Source organism: Ahaetulla prasina, chromosome 1 (assembly GCF_028640845.1).
Source record: "Ahaetulla prasina isolate Xishuangbanna chromosome 1, ASM2864084v1, whole genome shotgun sequence".
Taxonomy (NCBI): domain Eukaryota; kingdom Metazoa; phylum Chordata; class Lepidosauria; order Squamata; family Colubridae; genus Ahaetulla; species Ahaetulla prasina.
Window position 1 is genome coordinate 118,070,799 of NC_080539.1, and position 21,145 is coordinate 118,091,943.

The following is a 21,145-nucleotide window of genomic DNA, read 5'->3' on the forward strand; positions in this document are numbered from 1 at the left end:
TGATTGAAAATGATACAAAAATGCTACTGCAATAAAAAGGAAATTAGGATGCCAAGTTAACAGAAATAGTCAACAGAATTGACTATTACAGTACGTATATCAAATGTGAGCTGACTGGGGGCTGCAAGAAGTGTCTGCTTTTCAGCAGCAGCGTGTTAAAATACTGACTTTGGATAATGGATAGCTCTCATGCTGAAGCTATTCAATAAATATTTTCAAGGTCCATTTTAGATTAATTTCAACAACATAGGTAGCAAAACCAAGAGTGAGAGAATCTCCTCCTCCTCTAACCTTTTCATTCAAAATTGAGGGTTCTGAGGATGATATGGTAATTTCTTTGAATTGTATCCTATGCCATTGTTACTATTTTTCTCCATGGCTTTTGGCTCACTGAAATTAATTGGTGAGTAGATCTGAGCATGTTGGCAAGTAAGACATACTGACATAATTCTTAGTGAAAGGCCTGATTTTATTTCTTTAATTGCTTTCACCTTCCCTGCCTTTCCAAGGCCGCAGACTCTTACTGCTGATTTTGTTTTTGTTTGGAATAATAGCCGTGCAATGGAACTAAAATATAATTGCAACCAATTATCTTTCAAACTACATTTATACCTGCAGGGGAACATTTCTGGGAAATTGCAGCTTCTGAGTCATAACGTTGACACTGCAGCTCGTGTATCCTCTGGAAAGCATTCAGTTTTAAATTGCGTTCCTGGGTCAGCTGGCTTCTTATCTAAAATACGTATATACATATATACATGTTTATAAATAATCCCAAATTCATATTATGATCCGTACTTAAAACAGTGCATAAAGGAAAGGAAAAGAAATGCTTTTAACCTTAGTTCAATAAATATTGACAGCTAAACCAGAAGGGATTAGATTAATTTAGATTGAAGCAGCCATAGGACTGTTTGAGAACAAAGCAATTCCATGTGATCAAATGAAGCTTATGTTGGGATTAATTGTACTTTCCTACTTCCAAGACAAGAGCTAAATGCGAGAGAGCCTTGTGAAAACAAGACTTTTCTGAGTCCTGTGTTTCCTTTTTATTTTTCACCCTCTCCCCAGTGGCTGTAGAACCACAGAGGCAGAAAGGGATTGATAGTAAATTAGGCTCCCTAGGACTACCCATGATGGGGCCAATGCTAATCACGCTCCTGGAATTTTGTTTTTTAAAATTTTTCTGGCAGGAGAAAGCAACAGTAATACGAAGTGACAATCTTCCAGACTTCCCTGTGCCAGTTTGGAAAGACTCAGAAAATAAATAAAAATTAACCACAACTGTGCTCAACTACTACAAACAACCAAACTAATTGCCCTATGGCAAGGATGGCATACATATTCCGTATCAATTATACTAGCATCAGAACAAGCTTAGCGGTTTAGAACAGATGACTACAGAAAATCAGAAAAAACATATAGCAGCAATAAAATATATTAGCTACAAAATAATGGTGCCCTTATTCTGCCAGGCAAAAGAGATCTGAAGGTAAGTGGAAGCCAAAGGTGGAAGTTCTTTTGCATGGGTCTACTCTAGTGGTTAAGGCATCAGGCCAGAAACCAGTAAACAAGTTATTCTCCCGCCTTAGGCATGAAAAACCAGCTGGATGACTGGGTCAGTCAGACTCTTCTCTCTTTCTGCCCAACTCACCTCACAAGGTTGTTGCAGGGAAAATAGTAGAAAGGCGGAGTATTAAGTATGTTTGCTGCCTTGATTTTTTTAATATAAAAACGATAAAGGTGCAACAAAAAATCTAAAAAAAAATCTGGATCATCTTTGTCTATATTACTGCATTTTAAAATTCAGATGTACATTCTGGTGCATGACTTTTTTTTTAATCATGTTAGCAAGAAGATTTCAAAGCATGTACGAAAATACATCCTTTGGTAATTCACTAACATATTTATAACCTTACTTGTTGAATTTCTTTCTTCATCTTTGCTTCCTGAAGATGTCTTGTTTTAGAGGATTTTTCTGATTCTTCTGTCAGGTTGAACAACTTCACTTCTCTCCCCCCAAGGTTTCCTAACATTTTTTCCAAGTTTGCTGTCTTAATCAAATCTAATTGCTGTCTTTTACAAAATTCTCGATTAATCTTACGTTCTGCTTCCTGAAGTAAGTATTCCTATATGAAAATATTAACAAGATTAGTATAATACTGTGTTTAAATTCAGGAGAAAAGAAACTGAATTAAATAAATTTATTAATATAGACTAAACTTTATACAGAGACAATATTTTTATCAAAATATATGTTTTGCAATGCTGCATAGAATATTCAAATAAAAAAGTGATTAAAATTGACTGCGGAAAGAAAAAATTATTTCATTCCATCTTTAAAAAATAGAAGTTACATTTTTCATTTTTATAATCTTTAGGAGTAAAATGTAAAGTAATTTGTCTCAGACATATCATTTTATCACAACAGTCATTTAGATTTAGATTGTAATGTCAGATTGTTTTCCAGAGACTTGGCTTGTTTTTAATGTTTGAGAGACACTCTAGAAATTAAAATACATCTAGATAAGCAAAAACACCTTGTCTGGCAATATTTTGCTTTGAATAATTTGTATAATATATGTCCTTTAAAACTTGCATATTGCTGTAACAAATGATTTGTTTCTTTAAAAAGTGAATCCTGAGCTACATTACACTATAATGTTACATTAACAAACAAAATTTTAGATGGAGTACTTCCCATATCTCTTTTTCTAAGATTCTTGGAGTTGGTCCCTTTTTGAATGGCCTTATAGTTAGTGGTTACAATAATCTTGAAGTCCAGTATTATTGTGCTGTTCTATAGATTAAATATGTCATTAAATATAATATAATATGTCATTAAATATTTTTTTATAAATTTATAAATATAAGTTCTATAATTTATTTATAATTTCTATAAATAAATAAATAAAAATACGGCATCCTTCACTCCAGTGGAAGATTGAAGGCAACTGAGGTCCAGGCAGAAAAAGAACATCATGGCTTCAAAACCTAAGGGACTGGTTTGGACAAAACTCATCAGCACTTTTTCATGCGGCTGTTGACAAAAATAGGATTGCCAACATGATCACCAATGACAGATGTGGCACAAGAAGTAGTAAGAAATTTCTACAATCAGTACCTAAATTTATAAAAATTGTATACTTTAATATTCTGGATATAAATAAACTGGATTTAAGTCAACTATTAGGCCAAATATGAAGTTCCAAAGGATATAAGAAAATAAATAGGTTTTATACACTATCCACAATTTATTAAATTAGACTGTTATCCCCAGCATAATTCCCATTTTAATTATTAAGAGCATTTCTAAATGCATCATCCAGATGAATACTAAGAGATAGAAAAAATATTTTTACATTTTGAGGAGTTAATTATAGATAGAAAAAATATTTTTACATTTTGAGGAGTTAATTTGAAAATGTATTTGAAAATGTGAAAATGTATTTTGATTCAAGAGTGATAGCAACGCTATCAAGCAATGCTTATGTTGATTCCATTTCTACATTTTAAACAGATTGAAGTGAATTAATTGTTACATTTTGGTAGGAGGAAGGAATACACAGGTTCTTGTTAAAGTTTTATAAGAAAAACGAAATACGTAAAAACACAGTTTAAAAATGAGAGAGATGTTATTGAATTCAGTAAAAATAATAAAAGAGGATTTTGTTGGCTACATGGTATATGATGAGCTTGGGTAGATACCTGTTTCTCTAGTTGTTGCTTCAGCTTTTTATTTTCGGTCTGAGATTCTGCCAAGACTTTCCTTATAGCTCTCAACTGATGATTAAATAAAATGGCCTCTTCTTCCGCCTTCATTTGGGATTGTAAGCACTCTTTTTTATTCTGAACAGCCTCCTGCGAAGGCAAAGGATTAAGCTAGAGAATCAACTCTCAGAGAGGCTGAATTATTTATAAGGTTGTTAACTTTGTTAACTTTGTCTCTTTTACAATGTGTGACGAGGTCCCCACATTTTTTTGATCTACTGTAGATCGTTTAAAGCTTAATACAAAACAAACTTCAGAAAATCTCTACTTCTTTCAATGCTGACTCTTAATTTTCACAACATCAGCGCTGCATACACTGCTGCTTTATTTCACCTTTTCTGAAATAAAAAGTGCTAGCCCCAGCCATTCAATGTGGCCTTCTTCTAGTTTAAATAATTATGTCCACAGCCATCTTAAACTGGCAGAACATCTCTTAATGTGAGAGAAATTATTCTTTCTACAACTATAATTAAATAGGCTGTTTAGATTTATGAGGCTATGGTGAACTAAGCACCCAGTTGCTTATGGCCAATGGATTGATATTGCAAGTCTCATTTGCCAACTCAAGGCACCATACTATTTTTCTGTACAACAAGCCCATGAGGCACTTTAAAGTACCTTTGGAGACAGTGGGGGCTGATTTCAGTCCATATTCTCATTTTCCCCATCACCCACCTGTCAGCTGCCTGCAGCTGGATGCTTGGCAATAAATACTTTTCCACTCCTGATTTAAACATTAAAAATTGTCTACTGCAGAACTGGCAGGAGGCAGACAGACAACATTTCCTTTTCTTTCTTGCTAAAGTCAAATGCTAATAACTGGGGGAAGCAACAGTCTGGAGGTGTGTGACAGAAAGAAAATAACACTAAAACTTCTGCTTTCTCAATGATCTGGCAATGTAGGTATGGACAATATTTGAGAGGCTGGAGGCCACAAATCAGATTCCAACTATCTGCCAGGTTAATTGGTCATATAATGAGGTCATTCTATAATGGAACACTTCCTGTTTCTATTCCCATCCTTTAAAAAGTTAGACCAAGCCATAATTAGCATAACAATGAAAAAAATTGACTATTTTTAGGGTGATTCAGAGTGGAAAGTAATTTCAATCCTATTTTTAATTTAAAACAAGTATTCATTAAATCTCATCAACACAATTTTGGGACAAAGGGTGTGCACATTGTCCTTCAGGCTTATGTTCTCCTCTAATTAATACATGTGTTATTTTCAGAAGCTAACTAATATCTTTGTGTAGAAGTGAGCACACCAGAGGTGGGTTTCAGCAGGTTCTGACCAGTTCTGGAGAATCGGTAGCAGACATTTTGAGTAGTTCTTGAGTACCGGTAGTAAAAATTCTGACTGGCCCCGCCCCCATCTATTCTCTGCTCCTGAGTCCCAGATGATCGGGAAGAAATGGGGATTTTGCAGTAACCTTCCCCTGGATTGGGGAGGGAATAGAGATTTTTCAATATCCTTCCCCTGCCACGCCCACCAAGCCATGCCACACCCACCAAGCCACACCCTTAGAACCGATAATAAAAAAATTTGAAACCCACCACTGGAGCACACATATAAACAAAACATATATTCTGCCATAAAGACCTGTCCAATCCCAATTTATGCTATTTTTTTAAAAAAAAATTGTCATGATTTACATGTTTATTTATTATACTCTTATTAAAAAGCCAGTAGCTTTTTTTAGGGAATCTCACCTTCTCTACTTCTTGCAATGTTGTCAAAAATTGTGCTTTTTGCATTGTTTCTTTCCAGACCTTTAAGACCTTCAGTTTGCATAATAACTTCTCCAATTCACTGTTTTCATCCCGTAGTTCCTGCAACTTCCCCTGCTAAAGAGCATAGGTTCTTTCTATTAGCATTCTCTCCCCAAATCCTTGCAACAGCCTTTTAACAATAAGCATTTTTTCTAGTGAGGAAAGAGATATGAATACAAAACAGAAACTCAAAGACATGTTAAATTGTATGTCATATAATCTCTCTCCATAGTACAAAAATTTTATGGCTATTCAGGAATACCCAGAGCAGTAGTTCAGCTTACAATTAAGTGGACCCTAGCATATTCTCTCTTTGCATTATAACTATGCTCACAATGAGAAATGTATAGAATTAGTCATCAGATTTTTGGTTCTGAATAAAATCTGCAATATCATCTCTTTCTTCCATTACTGATATAGAATATATATTTTTCAGAGGTTTTGTTTTATGATAAAATTAATAATGTGAAAAAGTTCATCCATTGCTATTTGAAATATTATAAAGCATCTCAGACTGAAATTCTAAACATTTAATCTGGGAGTAATGTTCATCGTACTCAGTAGGATTGTGCTTCTGGTGATTCTGTAAATTATGCAATGAGCAGGAACCAGCACACAATTTATCTCAGGCAATCTTTTTTACGGTTAAATTCTTATTTATATGGAAAACAGGAAGATTTTCTACATTTAAACAATTATAAAAGAAATAGATTTTAATCCCCAATAATGCATTTTTTTCAATAACTTTTGTTTTCATCACGTAATATTTGTATATACCGGTCCATAAAAATTAATAAAAAATGCTAATGAATAATTTTTTTTAGCATTAAGCATCAGATTCTTGATCTCCTCCCCAATATGGCTGATGTGAAAGGAACTTAGACTGAGAAAAGAGAAGGTTACCTCAGGCAGAGGCATAATTCAAATTAGCACAGCTTTTCTGGTCTGTAAACCTAAATACAATCCATCTCAGAAAGATGTGAAATTCCGACCAGATATATTCTAATTCATAACACATTATTTTAATGAATGAGAGAGTCAGACTGGTAACGATTCCAAAGAAAAAGCCACTAAAATTTGCATAATCCTTATTCAATATCAGAATACAGAAAATTTCATGTCTACATGCTTTGCTTTGTTTGCTTTAATAGCTTTTAGAGGGATTTCTCTAATGCATGTATATCAAATTGCAATTCTCAGCTTTTCTTTCTTTTGACCCTAGGTCATAATTTGTTTCTTTTATTCCTAAGCATTAAGGAAACTAAAGGGCTACCTGAGCCAAATGTTCTTCAAGCGCACTGTAATCCTTTGTAGAGCCAAACTTTTTCTTCAGATTAATAATTTTCTCCACACCCTCTTTTCTCACTTCACTGATGATTTCTGACATTTGTTTGTTCATGCTTAGACGATATTCATCTACTTTCCCCTGCAGCCATAAAGCAAAGTCAAACTCTGAATGTCTTTTTTAAAATAAATGAATTTTAAGAAAACAATTCTGTAGGATTTTTAAAAACTGGAAACACAAAAATCTCCTCATCTTTAACATTATTATTTGTAAAATAAACACTGGCCAGCAACCTAGACATTTCTCCTAATCCCTACCTAGTAATCAAAGGCAACATGAGAAAATGAAACCAATTCATTTCTGGAAAAAGCTTTTTGAAGCCAGCTTTCTGTTAAATAAAAACCAAATTTGACATTTATATTTGTTTTTATGTCTATGGAGATTCTCAGTCATCCAGGTCATGGTTGTCCCAAAGGTGTTTTTTTCAAGAGGCAACTGGACTTGCTTCTTGAAGTCTAAGCAACTTCAAAAAAGTCCAGGTGCTTCTTGAAAAAAAGCACATTGGGACTGTTTGTTTTTACTTTATAGTGTGTACTGACATTCTATACACAGAGCTCTGATAAGAAATAAAATGTAATGAATGAAAACAAGACCAGTGACATAGTATGTGGGGGAGTTACATTTTGCTTTTTTTTTTTTTTTGCTAACTGGTACCATCCTTCACTACGGTAATCTGAAAACAATGAGCAGACAATTGATCTTTCACTGGTGAAGTTCCACTAAAATAAAGTAGCAAGGAAGTTAAATAATTCCATTTATAGTTTAGGAAGTTTGAGAAGTAAGAAAAACATGGACAGAATTAACATGGCACAATGAACCAGGTTGCTCTGCTCTCTTATCTTGTCTACACAGGACCTGATCTTTGGAATTTAGCATTTATTCTTGAGAAAGCATAAAATATTTTACTAAATTTCAACACTTTTCTGAAAAAGCACTGGAATAATCTACTTGATTTTATATCCCTCTGTGTCCTCTTGTACCTACTTTTATTTGCAGACACACCAAAAATATATTTTGTATCAATGTTTCATAATCCTCTTGAACTTCTTTTCTTATCTTTTCTTTGATATTGTGATCTTCTCTTTGCAGATCAGTAACTTTGGCTCGCAAAGCAGTTATTTCCAGAATCATCTCATGACTCAGTCTAGCTATCTATAAAAGAAGTAGAAGCAATGATTTACAATTTTATTTGTAAACGTAATCTTTCAAAATAAGTCTTTAGAGTATAAGGACACCAGGAGGCATTCATAGACCTCCTGAATAAAAGCACCAAAGTCACAGCCACTAACTTGACTCAGATCCACTTCAACAGCAACAACTCCTGTATTGTCTTCTATGACATGCACTTCCTGAAACAGAATGGAAATGTATTTTTAACTAATTTGGCCTTTCAGAAATTGCTACCTTTTCTCCGTGTTCAGGACAGTAATTTGTAAATATTGTGTTCAAATTAAATGTTCAAAGAAATGAAGAATCACTTCCACCTTTTCCTGTTATAGAACCAGTAGCAGGAGAATACCTGTTCTTTTTGATATAGTAGCTGATGTTGCCGACGGAGCAGATTTTCATAGAACATGGAGTAGGTTTCAAAGTTGCTACGTTCTCTGGCCATGACATCACAAGCTAGAGAGGTGAGGCATTTTTTAAAGTGGTCCCTTTGAAAGATAATCTGGAAATAAAATAAAATCAGAAAATAAACATGTTTTTAAAGATTTTTATCTCATTGTTATTACTTTATAAATAACTGAATGCAACAATCTGACATAATACTCCTTCCTCCTATTTTCCCCACCACAAAAATTCTGTAAGGTGAGTTGTGTTGAAAGACAGTGACTAGTCCAAAATCACACAGCTGACTTTCAAGATGGAGCTAAAACTCGGTCTTCTGGTTTCTAACCAGGTGCTTCTAGCCAGGTATTTCTAGCCAGGTGTTTCCAGGTGTTTCTAGTCAAGTGATGACACAACAGTGATTGGTCTCATTCGAGACAATGACGAATCCGCATATAGACGAGAGGTCGAACAACTAGCCTTGTGGTGCAACCAAAACAATCTGGAACTGAACACACTCAAAACCGTAGAAATGGTGGTAGACTTTAGGAGAAACCCTTCCATACTTCCACCTCTCACAATACTAGACAACACAGTATCAACAGTAGAAACCTTCAAATTTCTAGGTTCTATCATATCGCAAGATCTAAAATGGACAGCTAACATCAAAAACATCATTAAAAAAGGACAACAAAGAATGTTCTTTCTGCGCCAACTCAGTAAGCTCAAACTGCCCAAGGAGCTGCTGATTCAGTTCTACAGAGGAATTATTGAGTCTGTCATTTGCACCTCTATAACTGTCTGGTTCGGTTCTGCAACCCAACAAGAAAAACACAGACTTCAGAGGATAATTAGAACTGCAGAAAAAATAATTGCTACCAACCTGCCTTCCATTGAGGACCTGTATACTGCACGAATCAAGAAGAGGGCTGTGAAAATATTTACAGACCCCTCGCATCCTGGACATAAACTGTTTCAACTCCTACCCTCAAAACGACGCTATAGAGCACTGCACACCAGAACAACTAGACACAAGAACAGTTTTTTCCCGAAGGCCATCACTCTGCTAAACAAATAATTCCATCAACACTGTCAAACTATTTACTGAATCTGCACTTCTATTAATCTTCTCATAGTTCCCATCACCAATCTCTTTCCACTTATGATTGTATGACTGTAACTTTGTTGCTGGCAATCCTTATGATTTATATTGATATATTGACCATCAATTGTGTTGTAAATGTTGTACCTTGATGAACGTATCTTTTCTTTTATGAGAGCATATGCACCAAGACAAATTCCTTGTGCGTCCAATCACACTTGGCCAATAAAAAATTCTATTCTATTCTATTCTATTCTATTCTTTAACTACTAGACCAAACTTACTCTCAGTGTTAGGCAGTTAGGCAAAAAACAGTGTTAGCAACATAGGCAAATTTGGTTTCTCCTAATGCTTCTTCCACAGTTCATTGATAGTGAAGAAGATGTACTGCATATATAAAATCCCAAGATCTACCATCTGCATCTAACATGATGATTTTAATTCTGAGATACGAGAAGCTAAATCTGAAACAAAATGCTTGATAACCTCTACTAGTTGAAGCTGGTGTGATATACGTACCTCTGCATTAATTTCTTGATGATCTTCCATTAGCCTCTGTATAAATGATTCAACAATTACGGGCCTTGTGACAGAGAACATTTCTTGCATGCTGTGATGCTTCCAGAGTTCTGCAAGAGTGAACAAAAAAGATACATCAGCAATATTCAGATCCATGAAATATGGACCACTGCTATATGCTATATGCAATGCTATGACTGCTTTTTAAAAAGTTGAATAGGATTTTGCATAAGGAACCCAAAGAAATGAAACCCCAAACAAAATTGTTACCGTCTCCTTACTCCAAGGGCTACAATTATTGTTGGGGGGAAAAAGGTTTTCATTCAAGTTAACTTCCACACATACCATGTTATTTTTTTCCTTCCTCTTTTTTCCCTATTGTCTTTGTTTCATAAAGCAAAACTTGTTTTGGAACAAGTTCTGAAACATCAATGGATATTTCTTATAAAATGTGTCAGACAAGTCTATGTGCATAGTTAGATATACATAAACCCTCCACTGCCAAATCCAACAAGGAAAATTCATTAGGAAACAAGAAGTATAATTGCTCAGTGTTTGTTGACTCAAAGTGAACAGTAGTCCTCCATTTACGATCATTCATTTAGACTGATTTTTTTCAGACTGAAAAAAAGTGACTTATGACCATTTTTCACACTTGCGACCATTGGAGCATCCCTATGTTCACACGATCAAAATTTGGTTGCTTGGCAGCTGGTTGATATTTATGATCTGGATGGGGAGAAACAGGCTCAAGCTTAATCCCTCCAAGACAGAGTGGCTGTGGATGCCGGCATCCCGATTCAGCCAGCTGCAGCCGCGGCTGGCTGTTGGAGGCGAGTTATTGGCCCCAAAGGATAGGGAGCGCAACATAGGTGTCCTCCTGGATGATCGGCTGTCGCTTGAAGATCATTTGATGGCCGTCTCCAGGAGGGCCTTCCACCAGGTTCGCCTGGTTCGGCAGTTGCGCCCCTTCCTTGATCGGGATGCCTTGTGCACGGTCACTCATGCGCTCGTTACCTCTCGCTTGGATTATTGTAATGCTCTCTACATGGGCTCCCCTTGAAGTGCACTGGAGGCTTCAGTTAGTCCAGAATGCAACTGCGCGGGTGATAGAGGGAGCTACGCGTAGTTCCCACGTAACACCGCTCCTGCGCAGACTGCACTGGCTACCTGTGGCCCTTCGAGTGCACTTTAAGGTGTTGGTTACGACCTTTAAAGCGCTCCATGACTTAGGGCCTGGGTACTTACGGGACCGCCTGCTGTTATCACATGCCTCCCACCGACCCGTACGCTCTCACAGAGAGGGACTTCTCAGGGTGCCGTCCGCCAAACAATGCCGGCTGGCGGCCCCCAGGGGAAGGGCCTTCTCTGTGGGGGCTCCCACACTCTGGAACGAGCTTCCCCTGAGCTTACGCCAAATACCTGACCTTCGGACATTCTGTCGCGAACTGAAGACACACCTTTTTATTCGCGCGGGGCTGGCTTGAATTGAATTTTAATTTTTAAATTTTGTAAATTTTATTAATTTTAAATGGGGTTTTTAGTTCATGGCATATTTTAATTTTTTCAGGCTAATTTTAAAATAAGTTTTTTAAATTGCATTTTAATCTGTATATTGTATTGTTTTATCTTGCCTGTACACCGCCCTGAGTCCTTCGGGAGAAGGGCGGTATAAAAATCAAATAAATAAATAAAATAAAATAAATAAAATATGATGGTTGCAGTATCACGTGATCATCTTTTGACAAGCAAAGTCATTGGGGAAGCAGATTCGCTTAATAACTGTGTCACTAACTTAACAAGTGTAGTTACTGTGGCAAGAAAGTTCATAAAATGGGGCAAAACACCCTTAACCCTCTCACTTAGCAACAGAAATTTTGGGCTCAATTGTGGTCGTAAGTTGCGGACTACCTGTACTAAAAAATAAATTAATTGTCTGTTGAGTACGGTGGCTCCCAGGAATCTCCCAGCATATGATTATTCCTCATTTTTAACACCACACCTTAAGATCTGTCCCGAATTTGAAGCATTTTCAGTTATTACCTGTGGGGAGGTGCCTCTCTTCCCTTGCTTTTTCAGATAAAACCAGTGTTATTTCTTTGTTAATTTTCTTTTGTACATCATGGATCATATGTATTTCTAAATTTTCCAAAAGTTTTTGAATCTAGAAAAAAAAGCAGATTTTTTTTTCTTTTATCAAGAGCAACTAAATTGATTCAGAGAATATTGTGAGTACTTTAAAATTGAAAGTGAAGGTTTTTCAAGGACTGCTACAACTTTTATCCATGAATGTTTGATTAATACTGTTAAGTGAAAAACCATTCAAAAAAGGAGTCATCTAAAAATAATCAAATGAATCACAGCACCCTTTAATAGTAAGGTTGATTTATTATTAATGGAAACATTTGTAAAAATTGTAGCTGGCAGGTACTTTCTTCACGTTCACAAAAAAGGAGGAGATTGTTTTAAAGGCCATCAACAACAACAAAAAAGCCTTACACATATATATCTAAGTTTTCAAGCAAATAACATTTTTGTTCCTGATGCTTTGTTTGTTTCATTTGTATAGTTATATTTTGAGTCATGGCCTGGAATGATCCCTGAGTTTTTGTGGCAAGATTTTTGGAAGTAGTTTGCCATTGCCTTCTTCATAGGGCTATAAGTGAGTTACTGGCCCAAGGTTACCCAACTTGGGCTAGTAACTTTGTTCTGATAACTATAACAGAGAGTTCCTGAAGTATCCTGTTATGATTCCTCCCCACCAGCTTTCTGGGGGGGAAAAAATCTCAGGTTTCCATAGTTATTAAGATGGCAATTTTCACTTCCTTCCTCATTTTGCATACTTGATTAAATAAAATTTGTCAACCAAATCTTATTTCATAACAGACCTGCTAATCTTTAAGAATCCATGAGGATGTTTATTGGTTTTTCTACAAGTGATTGACATAGCTGCCTCTGACAAGCTTTTTTTTTCTGTTTTCTGGTAACAGGAAAAGCACAAAGCAGACCCCCATATGGTGGGTAGATTATGATCAAAGGGCTGCCAAGCAATATCGGGTGAAGCAGACCAACAGCATATGTCTGTTTTAGTTTTTATATACACTCTCCAGGGTAAGAAGGCAGAATAGGAGTCAAAGAAATATATTTGTTACGAAGTTGCAAGATTTATTTTGAAAAATCCTCTCCAAATACAATATCTTAATACGTTATTTTTATTAGGGAAAATAACACTAAATAATGAAGCAAGAATATATGTAGAAATTATAATAGTATCTGTTGGGAATACATTTGGCCTGCATGTCAGAGTACAACCTGCCTGGACAGATGTTCAGTACACATGTACACAATTACAGATGGCTGTCAATTAAATAAAGGTAGATACTCCCAGCCGTTTCTGCTGGAGATAGATCCTGTGCTCCTTTTAAATAAAATGCAAACTTGGGAAAAGCCATTCAGAGGCTGATTAAGAATAGGATCTCTTCTATCTGTGCGGCATATACTCCAATATTAACATCCTCGAAAAACCTCCAAACCTCCAAAAAGCAAGATGAAGCAGAAAAACATTTGTTTTAAGTAGGTTCTATTTCTGTAGAAATAAATAAAATTGTTCTAGCCACATATTTTTTTTTCAGTCTTGGTTTCTGTTTACAGTGTCCTGTTAAATCCCTGTTCTTTAATGTTCTGAGCAAATTAAACTGGATTTTGCCACCTTTGAATTATATCTTACTCATGTGAAAAAGACAGGAATCTCTTTTGCAATATCTTGTGACTCGTAATATTATTATCAGATATAATAATATCTCATCTGAGATTCTAGCAGAGATGTCATTTCTAGCAACCAATGTTATCTTGTGGCTGTCTGGAATATTTTCATCTGTATTTTTCTTATTTGTTGCTATTTGAACAGCTCTATTTTATTTCTACCAACACTTAGTATTTACATTTAATATTTAAAGTTTTAAAAGAAAGAAATTTAATTTTTCTTTAATAAAATTTTATTTTATCTGCCACTTGTAAAATTGACTTGCCTCCTAAAAAGGACTGATGCATACCTTAGTTAGTCATGAAATAGAATAGAATAGAATAGAATAGAATTTTTTATTGGCCAAGTGTGTTTGGACAACACAAGGAATTTGTCTTGGTGCATATGCTCTCAGTGTACATAAAAGAAAAGATACGTTCATCAAGAATCATAAGGTACAACACTTAATGATAGCCATAGAGTACAAATAAGCAATCAAGAAACAATCAATATCAATATAAATCGTAAGGATACAAGCAACAAAGTTACAGTCATACAGTCATAAATGGAATAAGTCATAAGAAATTTACTGGATGATCATAGATACTATCTCTGTTTAACCTGCCTCACAGGATTTCAATTAAATTAAAATGGAAATATGGAAAGAGAACATAACAGTATAAAGTATTAATTGTAACACAATCATTGTTATTATTCATACGGAAACTCAAATAAATCTCGCTAGAGATACATGTCTTCTACTTTGTTAGAGGAAATATTGTTGATATATATTTTAATGAACAAACACCAATCTCTTATTTTGCCCTGTCATATCTATTTTACCTGGTGTGTTATTACATCAGTTTTTGAAACTTCTTTAGGGAAGAGTGAACATGGTTGGATGGTGCCATATTCTTCAAACTCATCCTCTATACCCCAATGTCTGGCTATGAATTTCATTGCAGCATGAAAGATTTCAGCTCTAAAAATAAATGCAAAGATATATCTCCATACATGGGTTCTTTTGTTAAATACCGTAACTTTTCAGTGATTTCAAATGATAGCAATATTTACAAATATCTTCTGTTCATATCAATGTTTGGAAAATGATGCCACTAATAATGAAAAGAATATTTCCATTTTGCTAATTCCATTCCGTGTGAAATGACTAAAGCAATGGAAGTAAAAGTAACATTTTAATTCCCAAAGTTCTTGTTGCTGAGCTGGGCTCTTTGCTGACAGAAGTCTCATTTCCCAGCTATGTAACATCATCAGTGCAACTTCACTGGACCACCAAGAACTCTACAGTTCAACCCTGTAGAGGGTTGTAACCATCCATTCCATTAGACTCCGGATGGCTAACAAAATTCAGAAAACAATACAAATTAATTAAATATATATAAACGGGCAGCCGAGACTAAAACAACCGGAACAATAAACCATACGAATATGAGAGGGTCCCTAAAGATACATCATTAATATCAGAGCTGGAACAGACCAGGCTTTAAAAGCTTTCTGGGACCCCAGGAGAGTAGACTTCATTTGTATCTAGGGGTGATGGAATCCCAGAGGGCAGGGTAGTGTGCAAGAGAGACCATTCTTTCTAAATCCCAGAAGATGGCAGCTATTTATGGAAGAGTTCTGAAGTGTATCAACTCTGGATGGGTAGAAACAACTGAGAGATGCTATGGACTATGGAGGACTTAATAGCTGTTGACCAGGACCTTGATCTGCACCCAGAAACCTACTGACTTTATTCCTATAAACAGTGGGTAGATTTCACCAGGCCCCTTCAAATGCCTATAAATCACAATTGTTAGATAACTTAGCAAAGTTGCCATAAACATTTACAACTGAAATCAATCAAATCCCTTCCTTGTTTACTTACCTCATAAAGTTATGAAAACAATGGGATGCAGTTTAGGAATACTTCCCATTAGACTCACAGCCAGTAGGGCCTCTGGTGGCTCAGACAGTCTGTTATTAACACAGACTGCTAAGACAGTCTGTTATTAACACAGCTGCTTGCAATTACTGCAGGTTCAAGTCCCACCAGGCCCAAGGTTGACTCAGCCTTCCATCCTTTATAAGGTAGGTAAAATGAGGACCCAGATTGGGGGCAATAAGTTGACTTTGTATATAATATACAAATGGATGAAGACTATTGCTAACATAGTGTAAGCCGCCCTGAGTCTTCGGAGAAGGGCGGGATATAAATGCAAATTTTTTTTAAAAAGTAATATTTCCTCATTCCCCAAATGGGGTAAGTGTAACAGATTAAATATATGATTGGGTATATTCTGATTTTTATTTAACATAGAAGTTCAAGAAAGAAAAGTAAATCGATTTTTCTTTATTCGTATTTATAAACAAGGATGCATACTGTCTGTTGTTAAATTTACTTTGTTTTACAATTAAATTTAATGTAACAAGGAAAACAGGAAAATGAAACACAATGTTTTATTTTATAATCTGCACTGCTGAAATTTAATATCACTGAATCTCTAAATTAAAAATAGTTTTACATTAGGATGTAACTTACTCATATAGTTCAGAAAACTGCTTATACAGAGAAGCTGTGTTGATATCCTCAACTTTCAATTTAAGTCTTCCCCATTCTGCCTTTAACATTTCCAGCTGCTTCCATTGTATCAGATACGATCTCTGCAAGGCATATGAGGTCATTGTGTCAGGTGGTGCTGTTAAAGCTTTTCCTTTTGCTTCAGCTGTTGATGCTGCTGAAACCTGATGAAACAATGATTGGAAAATACAAGATCATTTTTTAGAAAGACATTTTAACAGAGCTGCAAAAGCACATTTTAGCCAATGTAACAAATTCAAAAAACTGAATGAATGATTCAAGTCTACAGCTAACTTATGTCAGTCCACATTAATACTCTCTGTCAAAAGAAATCAAAATATACATTGTGTGAATTAGCAACTTTTCATACAGTTATTCTTATACCAATAAGGTATAGTTCAACGTTGAAATGGAGGGTCCTTGGTGATCTCTGAGCATGGCTGTTTTCTTGCAGAAAAGAATAATACTGTTGATGTTACCTAGTTGGGTAATGGTCCGCAAGAAAACAACCAAGCTCAGAGAGTACCAAGGATCTCTCAGTTATTCTGATTTCTGAGTCAATTATATAAAAATTGCCCTGTTACTGATCACTGATCTACTACCAGTCTCTAGCCCAGTGTTTCTCAATTGTGACAACTTGAAGAGGTATGGACTTCAATTCCCAGAATTCCCCAGCCAGCACAGCTGGCTGGGGAATTCTGGGAGTTGAAGTCCACACCTCTTCAAGTTGTCACAATTGAGAAACTCTGCGAGTCTAGCCTGACATGGTAGTTCAGAATTTTTTTTAAAAAAAGGTCAAGTCATTTAAAGATATACTGGCATTCAGTTATATGATTGATACATTCTAGCAAAAGTTGCCACACATAATTTTTTCTGGAACTTGAACAATGTTATCGTGTAATTAATGCAAGAAATAAAAAAAAACTGTAGTGTTGAAGTTCTTTATTTAGTGCTAAATGCAAATGTGGTCAGCACCAAACAGAACAAGATTTATGCACAATTCCACCTGTTTGACCTTTCTGAACGGTTTTTGCACTTCTTGGTGGTCGGTCAGAATTTCGGAATTCCAGAGAACATCTTCCATTACAAACTGTATCCCAATCAGCTCTCCATGAGCTACTTTTTGATCCTCAGTGCTCAGACCACATAGACATAACTAGAAGAGATGAGATGAATTCAGAACTTGATCGGATTTTTATGAAAGCAAATCAATCATTGATTATTCTAATAAGTCACACTAGGACATAAAATATGATTATATGGTACCAAGGTGTTTAATTCAGGTATGGCAATATAATAGATTTGTTCTAGATGCAATAAATGTGTTTTAATTTCTGTAGTCAACTGCATAGTGTTGGAAATATAAAGAAATCTAAGATTACTAAGGAATAAAAGCCTCATACCTGCATACTAGAATTGATGGGATTTAGGTTGCTTATGGTGTCAGGAAATAGATCTCCTTTTGCTAGGAATGTCCTCCAGGGAAACAGCATTAATGCCTAAAGAAAGTGATAATTGTAGAGCTCTAATATTAAACCCCAGGCACAGGTATATTACCTCTAATATCCTTAATTCCAGTTTAATTGACAGAAGTGTGCATTGATCAGTGGACTGTGCTAGGCAAAAGAGGAACAGTAAAATTCCAGGAAAAATTTCTGTAGTCGCTTCACCCTTTTATCATCACAGTGAAAATCCCTGCATGGGCATAATTTGTCACATTTGCTCTTCATCTTCAGCCACTATCATTTTAAAAGTCTCCTTGCATTGTCTTTTTCTCATCATGTGAGTGCTATTAATAGTATTCAAGAGAATAATGTGTTTTTTTTAACCCTGAGCAACTGAGCTTCAGGTAGCTGGAAATGCACTGGAAAGTTATTAAATTCACATCCGGTGCTCCATGTGATACCCATTCCCAGCCTGACAGAAAATCCTCAAAGCTTCCAGGACTCAGAATGTCCTGCGAACACTTGGACAAGTATTCAACATCCTTGCTGTGGCAAAAGGACAAGCTCTGCTCTTCCATAAACAATGGAGTAAGAAGGTCCCTGTGGAATGTCAGAAAAGTCTGCTTGCTATGGTGGGCAAAGAAAAGATTTAAGGGTTCAACCACCCAGAGTTACCTTGTGATAAGATGGGCGGTTAAATAAATAAATAAATACTAGAGGAAAATTGATATCAACATGAGGAAGAGATTTTGCATAAAGTCTCTTACAATATCAAGAGAAGCTCTTGGTTTAGAAACAAAATAAGTTGAAGACTTATGTATAGAGCCAATGTGGCTACAAATGGGGAAAGTTTTAGTCCCATCTTAGGCACAAAGCCAGTTGGGTGGCCTAGAGCCAGTCTTTTTCTCTCAGCCCTAGGAAGCAAGCAATGGGGAAACCACTTCTGGAATAGTGCTCTCTGAGCTTGGTTATTTTCTTGCACAGGTTTCATTACCCAATTAGGTAATGTAGTTAGGTAACTCGATATTACCGGTAGTTAAGTAAGGAAACATCTGCAAGAAAACAATCAAGCTCAGAGAGACCAGGAACACCAAAACTACTTCTGAAATCTTCCAAGAAAACTGCAGGAACTTGACCAGAAGTCAACACTGACTTGAAGACACATTGACACATACAAAAAGAATCAGAAAAGCCACATGTGTGAGTTGAAGTTTTACCATCACTCACATTACAATGGTAAAGACCACAATTTTTTATTATACGAAAATGCTGAAATATGAGCTCCCAGAAGTACAGAGCTATCTTGGAAAGAAACCTATTGAGCGCCATGAGAGCAATCAAACATTTTGGCTTAAAAGCTCCTCTCCACAAATTTGTGTAGTCCTCTGGTAAAATTATGAATTCTATCATTACTGGTAAAACCAGAAATTGCTAATTACAATATCTTTTAGACTGTGAAAAAGTAGGTCAGAAAGATAAGCTATCCCTCTGCAATAGACATTTGCTTGAACTTTTTCATTTTAACACACACACTATCTGTATTTGTACCTTCTATATATACCTTTGGTACAGATGAGAAGCAAAGCACTTCAGCTGTTTTTAATTGTTAAATGCTGAACAAAATTCTTTGGAGAACAGATGGGAGATAAATGTTTCTGAAAGATGTCTCAGAAGTTAAAGCAAATATATCTTGAAAAAGCCATTTTACTCACTCTCTGGCCATGTGGATCTAATAGCTGTGGAATTTGGAGTTGGGAAGCAAATGCACTTCCAAAAACTGCATTACTCATGGGAGGCAATGCGTGGTAAATGTTGTCTGTAATACTCTGATATGCAGAAACATTTCCAGATGATAAAAATGCTTCCCTGAAAGGTTGTTGGAAAAATAGAACAATACTTATTGTTATTGTGAGTTACCCAGAATTGCTTAAGATGGGTGGTCATATAATTTTTTTAAATAAATAAATACAGAAAAGACAAATCCAATTTCCAATTTATTCTGCTTAACAATTGTACAATGCATTTTATTTAAGTTACTGTGACAACATCTGCCTGAAAAGTGGTCTAGCGTTTCCCATTGTTTTATCTCTGAACCCCTGCCAGGATGCTGAAGGTGATCAAAACAGCTTTTCTCATTAAATAACTCTTCCTGTTATTCCCATGGAGAAGGAATATTAATTTCGGCTGGTAATATATGGACCTCAATGAAACCAATTTGGAATTTCTTATTCTTCTATCCATTTACTCCAGTTTACACAATACATTTCCCATGAACACTCCACAGCTTACACATTTCACCGTTGAAGAGACGTGCAGATTCACTCTTCATATGTGATCTTAAATGCATTTTGTAAATAGTGTATAGGTTTAATAAACTAAAAAGGTCCCCAATAATCAGTGCTGTTTATTTCATATTGTAGTTATAGCTTTCCACAAAATGTAGAAATAAAATACTTTTTATAGCTTCTAGAAGCAAACAAAACAAAAATTCATTTGAATAGATTTTATTTACATCTTTTAAAATTCCTTATTTAATATTATTTAATTCCTTATTCCTTATTTTACTATTAACCTGATCCTAACACACACACACACACACACAGTGTATGTGTGTATACTAAAGTGATTATCAAACTATAATCAGAGGAAATATACTGTACATCTTACATAACCTGAAAAAGGAAGGTTCCTCCACTCCCACAAATAATTTTGTTTAGGGGGGAGGGTTGATTTAAATTTAGTGAGAATTTAATAACATAGGCAAATGAAATCTGTCAGTACTATATGGGAGATGAATGGATAATTTTAAATTTGGAGTCTCATATACACACACACACAGAGTATAAGAGTCAATAGACTCTTACATCCATTTTGTGAGTGTGCAACTTTCTCTCCCAGCAGTCCTTTTGCAAGTGTGCCCCCAACTTTCTCACAAGTTCCAATCTCCCACCATATTTGTTCCCTAATAAGCAGAGAAATAATGAGCGGTACATAGTTTTGAGTAGAAAAAATACCCAGAGATAAAGGCTGAACTGCCCCTGTAATTAAGAGTAATCAGGAAAAAGTTGCAAACATCTTAAAAGAAAATACCTCTGATGTGCTTCTTTTTCATATCTTACCTCATTGAATATCTCACTGCTGCTTCAAATTGAAGAAACTTCACTTCTTTGAGCATGGTCAGCATGTGAGACACTTTCTTTGGATCTGACGAGTTTGGAAGGCTGTCTATGTTTTTCTGTATTTCAAGAAGTTCAATTCCTAGAATCCAAAGAGCATGTGTTGGTACCTTTGGTCTTTTTTGTGTGTGTAATATCACATC

At 35.6% G+C, this 21,145-nt stretch overlaps 1 protein-coding gene across 1 annotated transcript in view; it reads right to left on the reverse strand.

Annotated features, from left to right (window-relative positions):
• The window catches only part of LOC131193663 (coiled-coil domain-containing protein 162-like), a 48,874-nt gene that overhangs the window by 5,458 nt on the left and 22,271 nt on the right, over window positions 1-21,145 (reverse strand). The window contains exons 13-28 of the mRNA XM_058174113.1: window positions 20,946-21,084; window positions 19,539-19,692; window positions 17,785-17,880; window positions 17,397-17,537; window positions 16,343-16,545; window positions 14,644-14,782; window positions 12,102-12,222; window positions 10,059-10,168; window positions 8,409-8,558; window positions 8,179-8,238; window positions 7,874-8,041; window positions 6,818-6,970; window positions 5,485-5,619; window positions 3,709-3,861; window positions 1,920-2,129; window positions 613-733 (exon numbers count right to left, since the gene is read on the reverse strand). Coding sequence (XP_058030096.1) covers window positions 613-733; window positions 1,920-2,129; window positions 3,709-3,861; window positions 5,485-5,619; window positions 6,818-6,970; window positions 7,874-8,041; window positions 8,179-8,238; window positions 8,409-8,558; window positions 10,059-10,168; window positions 12,102-12,222; window positions 14,644-14,782; window positions 16,343-16,545; window positions 17,397-17,537; window positions 17,785-17,880; window positions 19,539-19,692; window positions 20,946-21,084 — 2,253 coding nt within the window. The remainder of the gene's footprint in view (window positions 1-612; window positions 734-1,919; window positions 2,130-3,708; window positions 3,862-5,484; window positions 5,620-6,817; window positions 6,971-7,873; window positions 8,042-8,178; window positions 8,239-8,408; window positions 8,559-10,058; window positions 10,169-12,101; window positions 12,223-14,643; window positions 14,783-16,342; window positions 16,546-17,396; window positions 17,538-17,784; window positions 17,881-19,538; window positions 19,693-20,945; window positions 21,085-21,145) is intronic.